Source organism: Mycena indigotica, assembly GCF_014461135.1.
Source record: "Mycena indigotica strain 171206Taipei chromosome Unknown Mind.scaff0004, whole genome shotgun sequence".
Lineage (NCBI taxonomy): Eukaryota > Fungi > Basidiomycota > Agaricomycetes > Agaricales > Mycenaceae > Mycena > Mycena indigotica.
The window spans coordinates 2,695,179-2,715,044 of record NW_023503003.1 but is presented as its reverse complement, the minus strand read 5'-3'; the positions used below and the strand labels follow the sequence as shown (position 1 = coordinate 2,715,044).

Genomic DNA, 19,866 nt, shown 5'->3' with positions numbered 1-19,866 from the left:
GTTCCGGTGACAAGACGTCAGATTCGGGGTCTCAACTAGTCTCTCAATCGCGGTACAATAAAAGCAGAGAAATAATTCCAAATGAATATCGTAGAAAATGGTATGCGGTTATCCATAGTGTGTAACGAAAGCAGCATGCGAGGTATAGCCAACTTGGAAGAAAAAGTCAGACGAGAACGGTATCAATCTGCCGTGGGTGCTTTCGCTGCCTCAAGTTCCTCTTGCAGTCTGGCATATGCTTTCAGTGACAAGAGGATCAGGTTTAAAAAAAAGCATACGTTTCAATTCGTCCCTGGAGATCTTCATTCTCGGACTCTTGGAACTGAAGCTCCATCGCCTTTCGTCCCAAATCGTTTTCGAGTTGGGAAGCCTTGGCTTCTGCCGCCTCTAATTCTTCTTTCAAAGCCTTGATGGCTTTCTCGTGTTCCGCTTGCAAGTCATGGATCTTGAGATTGTGAGCCTCGTGCATTTGTTGAAGTTCCTCCTTGGTAATGCCTGGCGAAGACGGTGGTACAGCGGCGCCATTACTCTTGGGTGCAGAAGGGGCTTCAGCAGAATGCCTTGCTTGCAACGTCGACAATTCTCCTTCCAAATCAGACAATCTAGCAACCATTTGGCTTTTCGAAGTCGCCAACTGGGTAATTTCCTCGTCGTGCGTTGCCCGAAGCTTCGTCACCTCCTCCGCACGTGCCCTAGCGGCCTCTTCCAATTCAATAGCGTGGTTCTTTGTCATGGCCTCAAGAGAGGATTTCGTTAGGTCGCGGATCTCCGTCATGGCATTAAGATCGTCTTTTGCCGCGCTTAATTCATTGGTTAATCGGGATACCTCTTCAACGTGTTGTGGCGAGACTTCAGGTGTAGCCGCCAAGGCTGCCCGTGCCTCATCGCGTTGGGTAGTGAGAGTTTCGACCTCTGCTTTCAGAGCTTCGACATTGGCTTTTGCTTTGACGAGATCATCCTGCGTTGCTTTGAGTTCAATACTCAATTTGCTGATCTGCTTCTCCAACCCGCCAGCGGTCGATTCAAGTATTGAAGCGTGTTCGGCCTTGAGCTCATTCAACGTTGTCTCGTGTGCAACACGGACTTGATCCATTGTACTGCCCGACTCCGCACGAAGTCCGTTTAGATCCCGCTGGTGTGATTCTATGGCTTCTGCTTTCGCGCGCTCGAAGGCTTCTTGAAGCAACTTGTCGTGTTCAGCCTTGACACCAGCGACCTTGGCATCGTAGTGCGCCTCCTGGCTCTAAGGCAAATGGTTAAAACCAAAAGCTACGTTCCATGAAGCCACATACCTCGAGTTCCGTTTTAATACTCCCTAATTCAGCAGCGAGTTCGGCCTGCCTGGTAGCGTGATTTTCCTCGGCCTCCGCAAGTAGACGAGTATGTTGAGCAGATTGAGTTTCGTGATTTGCGAGAGCAGTCACTAACTCTCCTTGGACAGACTCCAACTGTACTTTGGTTTGTGCATGGGTATCAGAGACAATTGTCATGTCTTGTTGATGAGCCGCCTTCAATGCGTCCATCTGGGAAAGATGTTCAGCCTCCTTCGCTTGGGCATCATCGATGGCTTTCTGAGTCGACGACTTCGCCTGAGCAAGTTCCTCCTCCAGCTTGGCGATTTGAGCTGATGTTGTTGCGCGTTCTTCTTCGATGTTTTCCTGGGCTTCTTTGAGCTCAAGAACCTCCACCTCTATTTCTGACAATTTGGATGCAGCATCCTCCTTCTCCTCCTTCAGTTGAGCCAATTGAGCGTCCAAAGCCTCAATCGTCGAATTTTTGCCCTCCGCAGTAGTAAGTTTCGCTTGCAAATCATCGAGAGCTTGGGTATGAGCGGTTTTAAGCGCCTCGATTTCAACTTGAATAGCGCTGAAATCGGACTGGGCTTTGAGTAAGGCATCGTGCTCAACCGCAGAAGCGGCAGCGGCATCAGAGACAGCACCAGAGTGCGAGGCTTGTAACGACTCAAGATTCTGTTTGCTTTGGGCGACCTCCGCTTCCAGCGAAGTAATCTGCTCTTGGAGGTTGTCGATTAGTTCCTTCTGAGCCACGGCAGCCGTTCTAGCAGCTTCGAGCTGAACGAAATGCAGTGCTTCAGCATACGACACTGAAAACGATCTGATATAAACTTACTTCTGTTTGAATTGACGACAAGACAGATTCCGAATCTTGATGCTCACTCCTAAGCTTCTCGAGAGCTTCGTTAGCCTCCTTCAATTGAGTTTCTGAAGCTGATTTTGCTTCTGAGAGCTCGTTTGACGATGATCCCTTTGCTTCAACATCCGCAAGTGCTGCAGCAAGTGATGTGTTCAATTCTTCCACTTTTTTCTCCAACTCAGCGGCAGCTTCTGTCTTCGTCGCAAGAGATTGAGTAGCCTCTTCAAGCTGAATTCAACAATAAGTTTCAATGATATTTGGGTAACACATGACTGGTACCTTTGTTTGAAGATCCTCCAACGCTTTAGTGTCTTCTCGGACTTCTTGGATTGATGTAATGGAGGCAGATGCCCTCTTAGCTGCGACAGAAGTCGGAGGTTTTGTTGAGGCTGCCTTGGAGGCGACTGGCGGCTTGGAAGCTGTCGAAGGCGCCTTAGCCGCGGCAGTTAAACTTTGTCGGGCTGAGGTCAGAGGTGTCCGCTTAACACCTTCCGAAACAGATGCACGTGGACGAATTGGGCCATCTGCGGCAGGCGGAGACTTTGAGCCAGTGGGAGAGACCACCCCACGTGCTGTAGCCGTTGTTGGAGCTGTGGTTGGCTTTGATGAAGCGGAGGCGGATAAAGAAGGTTTGCTTATTGGAGGGGCTGATGATTTGGCTGGGGCCAGCGATGTTCTTCGCGCAGTCGTGGATGAAACGGCTGGTTTGGTTGTAGTTGACGACATCGGTGGCTTTGAGGAGGCAGTCGCTGGAGTACTGGTCGATTTCTTAAGTGGAGCAGCGGCAGGTTTTGCGGGGGCAGTTGTCGGTTTAGAGGTAGCAGGCTTAGTCGCCCCAAAAGTGCCCGAGTTTAGCACCTATAATGGAGAAGAACGAGTTTAAGAAGCAGACAAGCTTTGGAAACAGCAAACGTACTTTCTTCACCCCAGACGCGGCTCCGTTGACTTTTGCAGCCGTTTTACTGACTGCAGTCGCCACTTTGGCCTGGACCGAACCATTTTCTTGCGAAGTTCCGCTTGGTGGCTCCGTGGTCGACTCTTGAGGTGGTGGTGCGCTATCTGCTGGCTGGTTTGGAGTCAAATCCGCTAATGAGAGCTCATCAGCAGCGGCCTCAGCCTCGTGCTCTTCATGAGGTGCAGTCGTGTCTGTTCCCGGGATTTGCTCTGAAATTGCGACCGTGTCAGCCTCAACTTCCGCCATGACCGTCACGGACAACGTGGGTTATTTCGCGGTCACTCGACAGGCTGATCGCACATAGAAAAAGTTTTCGTTCAAGCATCATAGGCTTTGACCTATCGAGCGAGATACAAGGACTCTGGTGAGGGACTCAGGAGGAGGGCAACGGTCGCTACAATAATATTTTTTTGATTTGTCCAACAACCAAGGTCACGCAAAAAAATCTATAGAACAGCTCCCTGCTTTCGTAACAAGAGGACTCTTCTCTTGCTGCATGACTAGATAACATCCGCATGAAGATTTAAGGCATTTAAGGCCGGCTCTTTCAAGGAGTTGTGGTTGTAGCTAAGAGCACAAACCCCTCCTGCCTGAAAGTTCACCTTGGTTCCAAACTCCAGAGGCATGTCGAGCCAACGAGCGATGAGAACACGACTAAAGTGACTGAGAGCAGGTTCAGATTCGAAACAGAAAAGGAGAACAAACTCACCCATGCGCCACGATGACGACGTCGCGCGTATTGAGTCCTTCTTCCTTGTACTGCCTATGATACTCGCGCACCTATGATGGAATAAGGCGTAGGACTACGTTAAGCAGAGAGTAGCAAACCTTTCCAACTATCTTATCAACACGAGCTTGCATTTGCTCGACACTCTCGCCTCCAGGACATCCCTTGACCAATTTAGAGTCAGTAGAGGGGGTAGAGCGCACTTACATCTTTCCAGATGGACCACTTTGAATCACGAGCCTTGATTTCAGACGATAAAAGCCCCTCATATTCACCGTAATCCCACTCGGCGCAATCCTGAAGGAATAAGATAAGACTTGATGATATGGACAAACGCACTTACTTCGGTGAGTGTGTGATGAGGTGTCTCAACGTGGGCGAAAAGTAGGTGGAAGGTTGTATGAGCCCGGAGACGTGGAGAGACAAATACGGTGCAAAGATTCTTTGGGTCGATAGGCTCTTGAATTAAATCAGAGCCGACGCCAGCAATGAAGAGGGATAGCAGTACTGCCATCGCCGACAATCGTTTTAGCTTTCTCCTCGATCTCCTTCTCCCCACGAGAAGTCAGAGGGATGTCGGTTTTTCCAGTATGACGTCCAGAAAGTGACCATTCAGTTTCTCCATGTCTGATTACCCATAAGCGGGGCATCGGTCTCTCTTGAGCCATCTTAGTGTCAATGAAGGATTCGAAGGAGACTCGAGCAAGATGGTGGTTACAAGCCAAGAGAGGTTAAGTTCGCTATATAACTTCCGATAGATTGAAGATTCAGGGAAAGGCCGAAGGCAGCCGTGGTGATGACTAATCCTTGGTGACGTGACTGACTCTTCTGCACTGCACTGCGCACCTTCGAGGTGGGGATGTTTGACGACTGTGAGCGTTATTGCACTTGTGAAGCTTGAAGTTTAACCCTGACAACTTACATAGATGTAGAGCATGCAGCGGCACCAACGGCTGTCCCACTACCTGCCCTTCAATATCAAGGATTCGAGCCTCCTTCAACAGAAGTGGACGACATATTACCAGAGACTGTGGTGTGTGACGAAATAGACCATTGTAAACCCTTCTCAATAGAGTAGGAAGCCGCCAACGCGATTACAACACCACTTATCGACTTGTGCAGAGTCCAATATGTCTTTCCTGCTCCGTTAGTTGCATTCGTCGTCTGTTCAGACATGCTCGCAATGGCGCTCTCTACCAATGTCATTGTTCTAATAGAACTCTCCCGCTCCGACCAAGTCATTCAAATTCCGATACCCCGCAAACCTACTGAAATGACCATCTACAAACTATTCATGGATCCTTCAGGTCGCCATATTATCATTACTTCGACGCAAGGCGAGAACTGGTACTTGTACCGCGGTTGGAAGAAGCCCAAGCAGCTAAAGTCATTCCGCATGGTCATCGAATGTATCGCGTGGAACAGAGCTGCTTTGCTATCCGCCTCTTATGCAAAGTCTACTCGAGAGATGTTGATCGGAAGCCAGAATGGTGTCTTGTTCGAAGGCCTCATCGATGCGGAGGAAAACCTTTTCCAGTCACCCGACAGGTATCTGCAACAAGTTCATGCCTTACGCGACCGTATAACTGGTGTCAAGTTTGACTTCTTCCCTGCCTCCGATCCGCGTCGAGTGCTCGTCATCTTAAGCACAGATACGCGTCTTTACCAGTACTCTGGTCTTCCAGATAGACGTTCTGAAGACGGAAGTCGTGTTTTCACTGGTCTTTTCGCCAATACACAACCACAAATACTCGAACTACCTGGGGACAAGCGGTCAGAACTGCATTATTTCTCCCTCAATGCAGACCAAGCACTGTCATTACCTCAGAACATGGCTTGGTTGACGTGTATGTATTCCATTTCTCCACCAACGCTCTATGTGTGACTCTCTCTCTCTCAGCGCACGGCGTTTATCATGGTGTTCTCAACTTTGACACCCCATCGGATAACTTTATCGACGGTGGTGATCTCCTCCCATACCCTACTGCCTTTGAATCATCAACGCCGGAGCAAGCCCCTTCCTCGATGGCTCTGACCGAGTTCCACTTCCTCCTCTTGTACAAAGACCGTGTAGTCGGCATCTGCAATCTCGATCAGAAACAGACGTATGAAGAGGCTCTCCCTCTCGTACGTGCGATCAGCTCTCTTTGAACAGCTCTGGTGACGTTGTCTACCACAGAAACAAAACGAAGTCGTCAAAGGCCTTGCTGCTGATCCAGTGCGCAAAACCTTTTGGGTTTTCACAGATCAATCTCTCTTCGAACTCGTTGCGGACAATGAGGACAGGGACGTCTGGAAGATTTATCTGCAGCAAGGCAAGTTCGATGTTGCATTGCGGTATGCCAAGGTGGGGACCTCCACTTTGAGTTCGCCGTGTCTAACGAACTTCCAGACAGCAAGCCAGCGTGATCATGTACTCTCTGCCCAAGCCAGTGCATTTTTCAAGGAGGGACGGTACTTCCAAGCGGCCCAATGTTACTCCCAATGTTCTGTTCAATTCGAGGAGGTGGCCCTCAAGTTTTTGGACGTTGGAGAACGTGATTCTCTAAGGTCTTACCTCATTTCTCGGTTGGAGCGAACTCGAAAATCTGTGTGTGGACAGTCCTACGATAATTGTCATACTCATCAAGGTCGCTGCAGGATATCACGCAACGTATGATGCTTGCGACATGGCTCGTCGAGTTTTACCTCAGCAAAATCAACGAGTTGGACGATATTGTGGCCTCGGAATCCATTTCTCATGATGTCAACAATTTTCTGGCCGAAAGAACCATTCTTGAAGAGGATCTTCGACAGTTTTTCGAGACGTATAAGGTATGCGGAAAGACGAACCTCAGATCATTCTAACAACGTCAAGAGCAACTTGGAGCCAAACACTGTCTACGAACTACTCCAGGCTCACGGTCGCGTCGACATGTACTTGCATTATGCCACTGTGATTGGTGATTCCCAGCGCGTTATCGACCATTGGATATTGGAGGAAGAATGGACGAAGGCTATCGATGTCATCAACAGACAGGTAATTCTGGACCGTCACTTGAGTCACCTACCCAACTCAAACCCGCGAAGTCAGACTTCGAACTTTATTACCGGTTCGGTCCAGTATTGATGCGACACGTCCCCAAAGAGACTGTCGATTCCTGGATAAAGCAATCTGCGCTCGATCCTCTTCGTCTTGTCCCTTCATTGTTGCAGCTACAACATGCCCCTCGAGACCCTTTATCACCAAACCAAGCTGTTCGATATCTGAACCACGTCATTTTTGAGCAATACAACACTAATCCGATTATTCATAACCTACTCATCACCTTCTACGTCTCCCCTTCAGCCCACCCGTTGCCAAGCTCGCCGACACGAACACCAGAAGACGATGCTCCCCTCCTCCGGTTCCTAGCGGCTGCGCCTGCTGATCCTTTGACCGACAAGCCGTACTACGATCTTGACTATGCTCTTCGCCTCTGTAAACAAGCTGGTAGAACACAACCCTGTGTTCATATCTACTCGAAAATGGGTTTATGGGAGAACAGCGTCGACTTGGCATTGGAGAAGGGCGACATCGAGCTTGCAAAACTCAATGCCGACAAGCCTGAGGACGACCAACCGCTTCGCAAGAAATTGTGGTTGAAAATCGCTCGTTATGTTGTACAGGACAAGAAAGATATCAAGACGTGCGCGTGTTTTATCCTTTTCCAAATTATTGACTTTTCTCAGGGCGATGCTCTTTTTGGAGAATACCGACTTGCTCAAGATCGAGGACGTGTTGCCATTCTTCCCCGATTTTGTGGTCATCGATGACTTCAAAGAGGAGATCACAAATGCATTAGAGGGTTATTCTAATCAGATCAACGAACTGAAGAGTAAGATGGATGAAGCTACTCGGACTGCCGACTCGATCAAGCAAGACATTGGCGCTCTCAAGAATCGGTTTGTGACCGTGAGCGCCGGTGAACAATGCTCGGTCTGTTCCCATATACTGTTGACCAGACAATTCTACGTCTTCCCTTGCCGACACACATTCCACGCAGATTGTCTGATTGGTTTGGTCCGCGAAAATATGTTATCAGCGTCCTTCATCGACTGATTGGCTTCCAGGCAAAAGAGTATCTACCACAACACTCGTTGCGCAAGATTCTTGCCTTGCAAAATGAACTGGTCAAGGGCACGCCTCCTCCGCCATCCACGAATGGCGGTCCTGCACCGCCCAGACAACCAGTCTCACAACGAACACTACTGTCTGCCAATTTCGTAGTCAATCCGTTGCAAACGGGAACCCGTGCAATTGGCCGAAATCTACTTTCAGCTGGAGACAAACTTAGGGATCTTATTGTTCCTGATGCCTTGGCCGCTGCAGTTTCAGCCCCAACATGGATGGGTGGTGGAAAGAAGGGCGGAGAATCCGATGGGAACAAAAAGGCAAAGACCGAGCGATTGCGAGCTGAATTGGAAGAATTGCTGGCAAGCAGTTGTCCCCTTTGCGAGAGTATCGTTGCTGGATTGGACAAGCCATTCGTCAGGGAAGGCGAAATAGTGGATACAAGTTGGGCGCTATGATATGGAATACATGTTAACCATTGACTTTTTTGGATCGACCTGCTTTCCGTCGTAGTCTGGCGGCTTTCCGTGCACCCATCTTGGCAGTGAATTCAGTGGATGTGCTGACAAGTCCAAGTGTCACTCACTTTCGCCTTGTCTTCCTCTAAACGCCGCCTCTCCTCTGCTGCTTTCCTACGAGCCTTGATTTTTTCTACCCGCCTGGAATGATTCAGTCGTTGCAAACCTCCAGGAAGCTTGATCTCTACGGACTGTGTGCGCTCAGCCTGTTTTTCCTCCTTGAGTTCATTCTCTAGTTTTTTGACAGCAGCCAACTTGGTGCTTTGTGCAATGCGATCCTCCCATGATTGTTTCAACCCTGGCTGAAGATGTGTCCTACGCGTCGCTGTTTGCTGGGGTTTCCAAGTGCGACCAGAAACTCGACCCATAATATTGATGGACAAATTGAAGCTTGTCACGTCTGGTCACAGCCATTGCCGGTTTCCCTTTGCTGGGCTGGTCGACGCTGGCATGACTGACGAACAGCAACATATTCGTCAGTTACTGGATGCGCGCTACGCCCACACTGCCGTTTATGCCGATGACACACCGTCTGTATATAGTGTCCCTTTCTTTTCACCCCGACCCAGTGATTCTGACGTTCACTCCCTCCACTCTTTTCGTTCACCCCCCTCTTCGCCACCCCCCTTGGAGCCACGTTCCCGTCTCAACGATTATGCCAACTTGGAGCCAAGGTCTCGTCTCAATGATCTCGCCAACAGTATGCTCGACTTTGACGACGACTCTCAAACCGAGTCCCATTCTGATTCGGAGGAGGATGCAGCGGAAACTGTTGATGCGGACCATGACACGCGAATGAGCTTCTTGGTAGCTTTCTTCCTCCCGTCACCTTTAAAGTGTTCTCAAAATACGCTATCTAGGGACCTCGAATGCGTATGATTGAGAAGGCAAGACTCTCATTTTTCTCATCTTGGCGGTATTAACGTGCGAGCAGGCACCATGGGAGCTATCCGATACCCTGGAGGAAGAAGAGGAAATAGACCCCGACCGCCCCCGTGGTAGAGATGGATTCAAGAAGGGAATGGGGTTTCGCTCCTCGAGCCGTGGAACAACTGCTAGCAGTAGACCCAGTGGAGAATCAAGTCGCTCCCACCAGGCCAAACCGAAACGATCATTTGAAACGACGTCCTCAACTAGTTCACCACAAAGTCGCGGCAGCCCATTCAAGTAGGTTTCCTTTTACCCCGAACTGCTTCAATATCATTGATATCTTTCAAGTACCCTTTCTACAGGCAATGGAAGATCAGGACTGCGTTTAAATTTCCCTGTGACCCGTTCAGAGTCTCCCGGCTACGCGAATCCACCATCTCCGCGCGCCCCACCTAGTCCTCGGTCTATAATCTCCTATCATTCTAACACGCCGTCTCCGTTTCCGTCTAATAACAAATCACCGTTGACGCGAAGAGACAGTTATTCGGAAGAAATGCATCCATATGCGAACCCTGACTTGGTTGTTTCTTATGCTGACGATCAAGACTCTTCTCTGACGCCTGCCCCGAATCGAACCATTTTCCGTGTTCCCAGTATCGCAAGAAGTGAAGCGAGCACGGTCACAGAATCCACATCATTATCGCGCTCCGTCACAGGATCGACTTTGACTGCGGATACTTCCTCTACCTCCATGTCACCCTCTCATAGCCCACGAATGAGAGCCTCCATGTTCCATGGGAAAGAAATATCGGCCCCCATTCCCATACCTTCTACGGTCAATATCTCGTCACCTCTAATGGCCCCGGCTTTACCTCCAGGGCAAAACTTTGCTCTCATATCCTTAGAAGAAGCCAGAGCTCAACGGACGCGTAACACTCAAAACTTTTCCATTGCAACGACATCAACAACTCCATTCCCTGAAGCTCCACCTGATGGCCCCAATCACAGCCCCACTAACAGTGTAGCCTCTCGTTCTCGAGCTCGTTCAATCAGTGCTGGCGCCCGAGCCAAGGTGGCCTTACAGAACATAGTTGCAATGCCAGCGAAACCTGAGCGTCGCGACTCGGAGCCTTTACCAGCCAAGTCATTAAAGCACAAAAAGAGTGGTTTCATGAGGCTATTCAACGGCGGTCGCGGGAATGGAGATGAAAGAGACTCCCCACCACCAGTCCCTCAGCTCTCAGACGAGTATGTTGCCCTCAATGCTCAACAATCGAATGGAATTCGGTCGGCAAAAAGTTCAATACATCGGGTACCACCACCAGAAATCTCGACATCCATGCTGTTTGATAGCGGGCGCTCAGATGACCGTCTTTCCCCTCGACCAAGTCCACCCGCTCTCTCTATCAACACGGGCTCGCAAGGCCGATTAAGAGCAGCTTCGACTGTTGACGACTTCCAGACACGAACAGTCCCTTCCGATTTGTCCGATCGAGATTGGCATCAAGCTGATCTGCCTCAGAGTGCGCCGCCCAACGTCACCGAGTTTCCTGCTCTCAAATTGAGGCCTGTTTCAACGATGTTCAGCGCCCATTTTGCCGATCATTTGGTACTTCCGCCAGACTCCGATTCTCAACCTTCCCTTGATGATGCGGATACATCGAGTTCGACTAGTCCTACTTCTATAGCACCAATCACTCCTGCTATACTTGGCCGTGGCAACAGTGCTGAAAAGGACACCAGGATCCAGATGACGACAATCTCGGAGGACCAAACTTCGCTGGTCCAATCTTTACAACAGCAGCTCGCTAGTTCCAAAAAAGCGTGGCAACGCCATATACAGGAGCTGGAAAGCCAAGTCCGTGATCTCAAGGGTGAGGTGGAGAGACTTCGCGCCGTTGATGGCGACTATTGCGACACTTGCGGAAGGGGACGACAAACGAGTGGGGTTGTGAACCGTCCCAGATCTCGTAATGGGGCCGCTTCACGGTTTGGCAGCGCAGTTTAGAACTCAGGAGCAGTGTGTTGCTCATCCATTCCTTGACCCTTCCTTCGTTTCTGGCTGTATTTTTTGTATGCCGGGGTTGCCACCCTTGATAATTATTCCTAATTTTTTTGTTGTAGCTTGTTATACCCGCCTCCCTCCCTTTTCGCAGGATTCACTGTAACAATACTACTAGGCAATGAATGGTATGATAACTGGCCCCATAAAAAATGTATACGACTTAGACTACTTCAGTCACGTCCATTCATGTAGCACCATGCAAAGGGTCAACCCAAGTTCCATTGGGGAAGAGCGTAGCCGCTCGAGTAAAGTCTCCAGTGTTCCCGTTCGAAGTAAGCTGTACTCGTGAATGAGAACCGAACTTAAATCAAGCACCTCTGAGACTCACAGCAAGTCTGAAGAAGTGCGGTAAAGTCGTGTTGAATGCCGCGAGGGAAAAGTTCAGAGCACTCCCAACGTATCGTTCCACGTCGTCCACGAGGAGCGCAAATCCATCCCAACCAGCTGGAGGGGCGTTCCATGAGATGGATTGGTTCGCTAGTGGTATGGAAGCATTGAAATTTGTCGAATTAGTGACAAAGGAGGCCAAGTCGGATCCGAAAATAGCATCTTGCCTGAGCTAAAGACCAATTATTAGTGCCGTTGTGATATTAGCGTTGATATATTGGACATACATCCGCCTTAGTTTGCAGGATGGAAGCAAACCCATATGCAGCTGCGCCATTCAAGAACAAGCCGAGGAGGTATCCTTGACACAGGGCCGAAACTCTGGTGGGGAGAGCGGTCCCGGGCATCAGGATCATTGCAAGGATGTAATGGTGGATGCGTAAATTTAGCCCGGGAAGTTGGGACAAAACTAGGGTCACAAGGCCGCCAAGGAGATACCAGCCGACATAGTAAGGCAGCCAGCCAGTTTTTCTGAAGACTCTGAGCTGATTCAGAGCAATGGCGGCGATTATTAGTACAATGACGACCAGAGTCGTGACAGCTCCGGAGCGTTTAGTAATATCTGAGCTGGTGAGGCGTTGTAGAGGAAGTCGATCCGTTGTCTGGCCAGCAAGGATGCCAACCCAGAACGGAGCGAGATATAGGAATGTTGCTTCAATAGGCGCCTTCCGGAAAGCTGGAAGACAAAATCTGAATGCAAGCCTCCAAAACGCATAGCAAATGAATAGGGCAGGAAGGAATGTTGCAAAGGCGGTATCGAGAGGAGGAGGAGGCCCACGGGGCTGAGAGAAAAGAATGATATGCCAGTAGCCAATGCATACCAGAGACCAAAAAAGCACGATAGGTTTGGGTCGGAGTAGTAAGAATAGTAAGGCGGTGATAACTGCGTTGAACGCGAGGGCATCGTCGCGAAGGTCTCGACAGTGGTGCAATGACGTTTGTTCTCGGAATCTGAATGATAGTGGAAAGACAGTTGGGAAGCCAATAGAATCGAGACCATGGGCTGACGTGGGTAGGAAGTTGGTGAAATTTCCGATGAGATCCAACGTGCCACAACCGCCGCGGGAGTTGCTGACCAATCCGCTTTGAAGGTTGTGAGATCCAATCCGACGGAAAGAGTCCAATCCTTACGACTGAATAGCGGCCGCACAAATAAAACTGTCGCCGCGATAGGTTCTATTTGCATCTCCTCCCCCCACGATCAACGGCACGAATGCCGTTCTCTCATTGCCAACAGTACGCGGGTTCGCCAAAATGGTACCACTACATTGGGCCGGACACCGAAAACTTGGTTAATGTGGTCAGACAAACCAAGTTTTAGAGAAGCTGAACGTACTCGAAAGACGAATCGTTGAACGGCGCGCATGAAGCCCCGTCTAAGCCACACCCATTGTTCATTAACCAAAAGGTTGACGTGCAGCCTGACAGAAGTAAGCATAAAGCAAAAGTTTCGTGTAGACTGACCGATAAAGGCATCGGATGGCGTTTGGAAGAATTGGGCTCTTGCGAAGAAGGCAAATGAGACGATATAGCCTGCCGCGAGCACAGCGAACAACAACCAGTGGCTAGATAGGATTCGGGTTGCCCTCAGAAATGAGGATTCTATGGGTAGCACTATGTGGTGACCCCGTAGTCTGACATCGATGTCTAGCAGCGGCTTGGGATCTAGTTTGCCCAATGAGCAACTTGCAGCCCAAGCGTCAAGTTCGACGCGGACATACCAGGAAGATCAACTTTTGGACGCGGTCCTCGTAGCCATAGAAAGGCCAGACGTATCGGAGGTGGGAGACGCGAAGGCTGAGAAATGCGGGAAACACGAGCAGACCATCCGTGTTGTTGGGGTGTAACTTGAGGATATTCAATCTCAAAGTTGTGGAGGGTGGCTTTGGAATTGCTTCTTGTTGAATCTTGGGTTATTTGTGGTGGACTAGATGCACTGCTGCTACTAGACCCACTCCGTGAGCTTTCTGCCGTGGCCTGCATGGAAGTGTCCGCAGTCCATGTCACGGACTTGATACCGAATGCCGCGCCGAAACCGTAAAGTCCCACGCTGTCATTACCAACTTCTCTTAACGCGTTCAACGCGTTCTAGTTGAACTCGTACTCATGTCGGATGATTCCGATGTGTGTGTGGCGTTTTCGTGGCCAAGCTACCTATACTTAAACTCAAGGCAGATTGAAATTATGCCCTCCCCGCCACAACCAGGTCCTTCTCGTCAAACCGCCCCAAAATATCTTCGGAAACAGGAAATAACGCAAGAAGTGGCACAGTTGGATGCGGAGCTCCTGAATATAAACGACGACATAAAAAAGCTCCAAGTACGTCTCTTGTTCCACAAACATCGCGTCATTCAACCAAGCAAGGCTCTTGCCGCACTTCGGACAGACGATCGCAACAAACTCCTCGCCGAGCTTGAGGAACTGACTGCACCGACCAGCAACAAGGGGAAAGGAAAGGCGACAGGGACAGACTACACCGCATCCGACTTTCCATGGTCAAGTGAACTCCAAGGCCACCTTCATAAAGTGTTCAATATTCGGTCTTTCCGTCTGTGTCAAGAAGGGTAACGCATCAAGTTCGAATACATACACCTCAACTCAAGTCTGACTAGCGCATGCAATGCCAATATGGACGGCCGTGATATCGTCTGTGTCATGCCTACAGGTGGTGGCAAAAGCCTTACCTACCAACTTCCCGCCTTGTTGAACCCAGGCTGCACCCTGGTCATATCCCCTTTGATAGCTCTGATAACCGACCAAATTCTCCATCTTCGTGACGCTGGAAGTAAGTATAGCTCGAAAAGGAAAGTGAAATACTAACGAGGCGTCAGTCGAGGCAGTCAAACTCACAGGTGGGACTTCTAAACAAGAAGCGCGCGACATAAACAATCGACTGATCGCAATGGCCAACGGTAAAAGAGGCCAGCACGAAAAGGAGATCAAGTTATGTTACGTAACGGTACGAATATTTAATCTATACTTCCCTCTCATTGATTATGTTTCTAGCCGGAGAAGATTGGCAAAAGCAAAACGTTTTTGGCGATGTTGCAGAAACTAGTGGATGGGGGGCAATTATGTGAGCATTTTTTGGTACCAAAGTACACCACTTTAAGTACTTTATAGCGCGCATAGTCATAGACGAAGTTCGACGGCTCGTCATATTTCCTCCTATGCGCTGAATCGCATCGCAGGCGCACTGTGTCTCCCAACTAGGCCACGATTTTCGACCCGACTATCAAAAGCTTCATATACTCCGCCAACGCTTCCCTCGCATTCCAGTATGGTTGCTCCAGAATTACTAGGCATTCTCATATAATGAATGATTCAGATCATGGCCCTGTCTGCGACGTGCCCTCCAGAAGTCCTGCGCGATCTCCTCCGAACTCTAGGAATGAAACCAGTAGCAGATGGCTCAAGAACGTGTATTGCCTCATACTTGTAGTCCCCTCTTATCGTTTCTTCAGACACTCAAGCTGGTGCCACGGTCTATTTTTCGTCGCCACTCTACCGCCCTAATCTACACTACAATGTGCTACCAAAACCGGCGTCAGCACAGGCAGCCATAGTGGCTATGAAAGACTATATCCTTGAGCATCATCGCGATCACACTGGGATTGTCTATTGCTTCACTAGGAAGGATGCAGAACGTGTCGCGGAGGGCCTGCTCAAGGAGAGCGACGGAAAAATCAAGACGGGCGTATACCATGCTGAACGCCATGACGAAGAGAAAGAGAAACTCCATCGACAATGGCGCAAGGGCGATATCAAAGTGGTTTGCGCTACCATTGGTGCCTTCAGTGCTACCACCCCTCTGCATAGATTCTGATTTCCTTCGCAGCGTTCGGACTAGGCATTGATAAAGGTCATTCATTCAACCAGGCTTGCGCTCACTCATCTTGCGACCAAAGGCGACGTACGATTCGTCATACATCATTCCCTCTCTGTAGGTCTCCATTAAAATTAACTTGGTAACTTCTCAACGGCCGCTGCAGAAGTCTCTCGATGGGTACTATCAAGAAAGCGGGCGAGCAGGACGGGACGGCAAAGATTCCGATTGCCTATTGTTCTACCGCCCAGCGGACTTTTCTCACATCTCAGCGATGATGGCCGGCGAACGGGATGGTGCATCAAAACGTAAGTTTAAAGCTCTTTGTGGTCGTCTATTAACGCCATACCCATAGTCCACTCCATGTTAAACTTTGCGCAGGATATGCGGGAATGCCGCAAAATCGCCTTTGCCAAGTGCGAAATTCGGCATTTTGTGGCGATTGAACTAATAAGCCCAGATATTTCTCGCACTCCTCGCAACTCTCCATGTCTGCTTGGACGACAGCGGAGAAGAACGCTTTAGCTCCTTGTAATCACTGTGATAACTGCAAACGCTCGCCGGACAGCTATAGTCAACGCGATGTTACTCTGGAAGGCATGTCATTAGGTTTCGTACCCGCTGGAAAATTCACATATCTTCAGCATGGCAAGTGTTACGTGTGGCCGATGCTGTCAAGGCCACTGGCGGCCAACTGACGCTTGCGATGCTGGCTGACCTCGCTCGTGGGGCCGGAGGAGGAAGCTATGAGGTTGGCGGAGGTCGTCGAGGGAAGCACAAGATGGATCTTAACCTCGGACTTGTGTGTGGTGGCAAAGTCGGACTGAAGAAAGACGTAAGTGCACTTGCTTTCGACTCTTTTTGTCTCTGATTCGAGGTCTTGTCAGGAACTCGAGACTCTCCTGGTTGAGCTGCTGGTACACAGATACCTAGTGGAGAGTTACCACCAAACAGCATACAGCACTGTGGTATATCTCGAGACTGGTGCAATCGCACTGCGACTCACGCGAGTCCCTCGAGACCGTTTGTCAAGCTCAGAACACGTGCCCAAGATAGAATGTTGCTTTCGCTCAATCACTCGGAAAAGTAAAGCCAAGAAATCCGCAGCAGAGGGCTCTGGAACGAAAGGTGCCGGTAAACGAAAACGTCAAACGGATAGTTCAGATGATGAGGAGGAGGAGAGCGAAAGGGATGATGAACCACCTCAAATGGAAGATTCGTCAGAATCAGAGACAGCAGCGGGATGGAGTTATTCGATGCGCGATGGCTCTACGAAGAGAAGACGAACGGAGAGTAAAGCAACGGAGCCGGAGGTTATAGAAATAGATTGATGGTTACACTTGGGTGTTATTTAATTGATGTGGATAAATTACAAAGGACCCACTACAAAATGGGATGAGATTGGGACAAGAATAATTTATTGAGTACGCACAATAGTCGAAGACAATGAGGCGTTCAATGTCCTCGCCCTTGGGTCCTGTGAACTTGACGTGTCTGGTGTAGCGGCGTTCCCCATTGATTTCCTGCATACCCCAAGTCTGGTGGGCGATCCAGGAAGTGCCGCTCTTGGGGGTATCACTATATTCTTGATAAAAAGGGAAGGAAATAGGCAGAATGTCAACGTACCTTGCGACATGGGACTCTACAAGACCATGCTCGATTGTGTCGGCGGTCCATCCATCCTTCAAGAATTCCTCTTCAAGCTCTGAAATTTGAACACGCCTGACAAAATTACTTTAGGGTCGGTCATAGAGAAGGGTCTGACCTAGATTTGCCAATGACATGGCCAAACAGATGATCACTGTGTTGGCGTTCTTGCCAAGTGAGATGACGCTCTTCTCTGGTTCCTGGGATTCCGCCAGTGACAGTCTAAAGAATATTGAGTTCTGTTGGGGGTTAATCATTGAAGGCTGACTTGCCTGGTCAATGTCGATGTGCTCTTCACCCTTGTCATCCTTGTAATGCTTGACGAAGAGGGTGATAGTACCCAATTGGATGGCCTTGCGCTTGATCCTGAACACAACATTAAGCGGAAGTGGACGTGATATAAAGCGAACGCACCATCCAACACCCTGAAGGCTGAGAATCGAATCCGTCTCACCGCTGAGCGCTGTGGAACAGTCAGAATGTGGTCATCGGGAAACAAGATTTCGACGCGCATTTGTTAATCGTATACTTTCCAGTGATGTTCAAGATATTGAGTTCTGCAGGGACGGCCATTTCGAGGGAACCAACGCAAGATGGTGAAAGTCAAAGATTAAGCAGTGATAAATCTGGGGTCAATCACATGCTACTTAAACGATGTCATTACGTCAGCAATCATATGACACTTTTTCATCGTCCTCAGGCCCATGATAATCATGGCCACACTAGGCCATCGGACTGTGCCGTGTATCCAGCCAATCCAGAACTCTATTTGCTACTTTTTCCGGAACAATGTGACTACGTGCCACACAGCATCCTTTCCGCGTTCCCATGCCTGCGCACCAGTAGCTTCAATGCCCCCAAACTCGACCATCATTCCGTCTGCAGTCCATTCACACCAAATTCCAATGGATCCCGATGATGGTCCTGCACCTCCTCCTTTGCGTGCTGGTTCCCCCAAACACTCTACAAACTCTTTACCCGTTGTCTGTTCACCCACTTTGAAGGTCGATTGTGTTCTCCCTTCAACTTGGGCAAGCTTGATGGAAAATGGGATTCCTGGATACGTCGCGAACGCCAGCTCTGATTTGCGCGTAGAGCCACCCTTGGATGAAGATGGAGAAAGTTTAGGAACGTTGTATATGTCAATGCTTTCGAGCGCAAGGTCTTTCTCTCTGAGTTCAGAGCGAGTAGTGCCAGTAGTTGGTTTGTAGCCGTTTTTTGGTGAGAACAGCAAGCTGATACCGAGTTGAAAGTAGTTGAAGTAGACAGCATCTGGATAAGCTTTGATTTGTGGCACTACATCTCGCACGGATGCAAGAGCGGAAAGTATTTGGATGTGGTTGGCGAGAGCATCGGCTGAGGGTGAAAGATTGAACAGATCGCTCAACTCCATGCCTGTCACGGCGCGTTACCATGCTTTTGCCTTCAACGCGTTCGCTCGTGTCCTCTGTCTGGTTCCTCCTTCGTCCGACGCTGCCATTGCTGGTGTTTCTGTCACTTATACCTCTTATCTCGCTTCTCTCAGCATCTGCTGGATGGATCGTATGGAAAAATGCAGCGGTCAGTTGGCGGACAACATTATACCTCCAATATGGGTACCACGCTTTCCTTTTCTTCCACTTCTCTCCAACCAACCACAAAACATGCAGAGACGGACTACCACCATATGCCCATGCAGATCTACCTCCACTTGTCTCCAAGCAGCGCTACGACATGTCTCTTGACTTGCAGGTTCCGAACATCGACTCCAACTTCGCACTGGGCAACTTCATGGCCGGTTTAACACTGACCACTCGCTCTAATAAGACTATCATCTCAGTTCGTCGACCTGTTCGTATCCAGATATCCATATGTTCCTTTCATTTAACGCTCGAGCTTAGGCAATCGTTGTACCGCCGCGTCTTGGTCTAATGTCGCGAAGACCCGCGTTTATCACAGTCCATATACCCTTGCTGACTTCTTATGCGACTGGGACGTCCAATGTTGTTGCAGATGTTGAAATTGGGCGACGTGATCATTGGAAAAGTTTGGGGAGTGAGCAAGGTCGTGAATTAAGTGTGGTTTCAGCCACGTTGAATGGCGTTGTTGTTCACCATGGCCTTCGGTGCGTCGTCAATTGTTTGGCCGCCATTACTCACTTTGCCTAGCGGCTTGGTGACTCGTTTCCCTCTGCTTACTGCGCTCATTTCTGCTTGCATCTTCATGGCCATCTCCTCTATCGTTGTCGGCATTTGCGTCATACCAATGACATTCCGGCGGCCCACCTCGATACTCGAGATTGAGTTGGAGCCTGTTGCCGAAGAAGTCGTGGTCTCTAGCGCCAGTTCAGACTCTTCCGAAAGCAGCGAAGAAAAGCCTTCGATTCTACGTCGTAGAACGAGTAGCAGAGCAGTGAGTTCCCATGTTTCAAGAATACGGGTCTTCTCATCCTTTTCGCTAGGAATTGAAGTTGGAAGAGCTTCCTACCCCAATCCTCATTCCGAACAGCAACACAATTCCACTGCGACGGCGACGTTCAAAGCTTGTCGACCCCGTTTCTTCGGATTCCGATTCATGACCTCCATTTTGATGTAGTACACTTTCACGACTTTTGTATCCAGATAATTGACCCAAATAAATACCAC

The 19,866-nt window shown here is 49.5% G+C and overlaps 9 protein-coding genes across 9 annotated transcripts; 4 read left to right on the top strand and 5 right to left on the bottom strand.

The window, feature by feature from the left end:
* Positions 1–182: 182 nt before the first annotated feature.
* Positions 183–3,355, bottom strand: MIND_00471400 (uncharacterized protein; the record flags this gene model as incomplete). The annotated part of the gene is made up of 6 exons (XM_037361524.1): positions 183–228; positions 279–1,243; positions 1,293–2,072; positions 2,131–2,382; positions 2,434–3,012; positions 3,071–3,355. 6 exons carry the CDS (start codon positions 3,353–3,355, stop codon positions 183–185), a joined length of 2,907 nt encoding a protein of 968 aa, XP_037221816.1.
* Positions 3,356–3,609: 254 nt separating this feature from the next.
* Positions 3,610–4,504, bottom strand: MIND_00471300 (uncharacterized protein; the record flags this gene model as incomplete). The annotated part of the gene is made up of 6 exons (XM_037361523.1): positions 3,610–3,772; positions 3,819–3,889; positions 3,938–4,000; positions 4,044–4,133; positions 4,180–4,295; positions 4,345–4,504. 6 exons carry the CDS (start codon positions 4,502–4,504, stop codon positions 3,610–3,612), a joined length of 663 nt encoding a protein of 220 aa, XP_037221815.1.
* A 191-nt stretch (positions 4,505–4,695) lies between these two features.
* On the top strand, positions 4,696–8,387 carry MIND_00471200 (Vacuolar protein sorting protein; the record flags this gene model as incomplete). Its single annotated transcript, XM_037361522.1, has 11 exons — positions 4,696–4,708; positions 4,763–4,869; positions 4,915–5,683; positions 5,737–5,963; positions 6,016–6,183; positions 6,229–6,426; positions 6,477–6,650; positions 6,694–6,855; positions 6,906–7,504; positions 7,548–7,878; positions 7,929–8,387. The coding sequence occupies 11 exons, from the start codon at positions 4,696–4,698 to the stop codon at positions 8,385–8,387; spliced, it is 3,207 nt and encodes a 1,068-aa protein (XP_037221814.1).
* A 13-nt stretch (positions 8,388–8,400) lies between these two features.
* On the bottom strand, positions 8,401–8,833 carry MIND_00471100 (rRNA-processing protein; the record flags this gene model as incomplete). Its single annotated transcript, XM_037361521.1, has 3 exons — positions 8,640–8,833; positions 8,516–8,588; positions 8,401–8,466 (listed from the first exon to the last, which is right to left on the bottom strand). The coding sequence occupies exons 1-3, from the start codon at positions 8,813–8,815 to the stop codon at positions 8,401–8,403; spliced, it is 315 nt and encodes a 104-aa protein (XP_037221813.1). The 5' UTR covers positions 8,816–8,833.
* A 64-nt stretch (positions 8,834–8,897) lies between these two features.
* Positions 8,898–11,325, top strand: MIND_00471000 (uncharacterized protein; the record flags this gene model as incomplete). Its single annotated transcript, XM_037361520.1, has 4 exons — positions 8,898–9,254; positions 9,308–9,334; positions 9,382–9,614; positions 9,666–11,325. The coding sequence occupies 4 exons, from the start codon at positions 8,898–8,900 to the stop codon at positions 11,323–11,325; spliced, it is 2,277 nt and encodes a 758-aa protein (XP_037221812.1).
* Positions 11,326–11,566: 241 nt separating this feature from the next.
* Positions 11,567–13,752, bottom strand: MIND_00470900 (LCCL domain-containing protein; the record flags this gene model as incomplete). Its single annotated transcript, XM_037361519.1, has 7 exons — positions 11,567–11,659; positions 11,711–11,941; positions 11,997–12,852; positions 12,901–13,056; positions 13,106–13,190; positions 13,234–13,434; positions 13,491–13,752. The coding sequence occupies 7 exons, from the start codon at positions 13,750–13,752 to the stop codon at positions 11,567–11,569; spliced, it is 1,884 nt and encodes a 627-aa protein (XP_037221811.1).
* A 123-nt stretch (positions 13,753–13,875) lies between these two features.
* Positions 13,876–16,926, top strand: MIND_00470800 (ATP-dependent DNA helicase; the record flags this gene model as incomplete). Its single annotated transcript, XM_037361518.1, has 16 exons — positions 13,876–13,893; positions 13,945–14,333; positions 14,382–14,554; positions 14,601–14,728; positions 14,776–14,845; positions 14,893–14,912; positions 14,961–15,047; positions 15,098–15,191; positions 15,234–15,557; positions 15,608–15,631; positions 15,678–15,712; positions 15,762–15,903; positions 15,951–16,011; positions 16,056–16,192; positions 16,240–16,430; positions 16,483–16,926. The coding sequence occupies 16 exons, from the start codon at positions 13,876–13,878 to the stop codon at positions 16,924–16,926; spliced, it is 2,337 nt and encodes a 778-aa protein (XP_037221810.1).
* A 38-nt stretch (positions 16,927–16,964) lies between these two features.
* MIND_00470700 (uncharacterized protein) lies at positions 16,965–18,635 on the bottom strand (the record flags this gene model as incomplete). The annotated part of the gene is made up of 6 exons (XM_037361517.1): positions 16,965–16,978; positions 17,028–17,173; positions 17,222–17,317; positions 17,378–17,608; positions 17,657–17,705; positions 18,083–18,635. 6 exons carry the CDS (start codon positions 18,633–18,635, stop codon positions 16,965–16,967), a joined length of 1,089 nt encoding a protein of 362 aa, XP_037221809.1.
* Positions 18,636–18,655: 20 nt separating this feature from the next.
* MIND_00470600 (uncharacterized protein) lies at positions 18,656–19,799 on the top strand (the record flags this gene model as incomplete). The annotated part of the gene is made up of 4 exons (XM_037361516.1): positions 18,656–19,072; positions 19,123–19,346; positions 19,390–19,633; positions 19,683–19,799. The coding sequence occupies 4 exons, from the start codon at positions 18,656–18,658 to the stop codon at positions 19,797–19,799; spliced, it is 1,002 nt and encodes a 333-aa protein (XP_037221808.1).
* Positions 19,800–19,866: the final 67 nt, after the last annotated feature.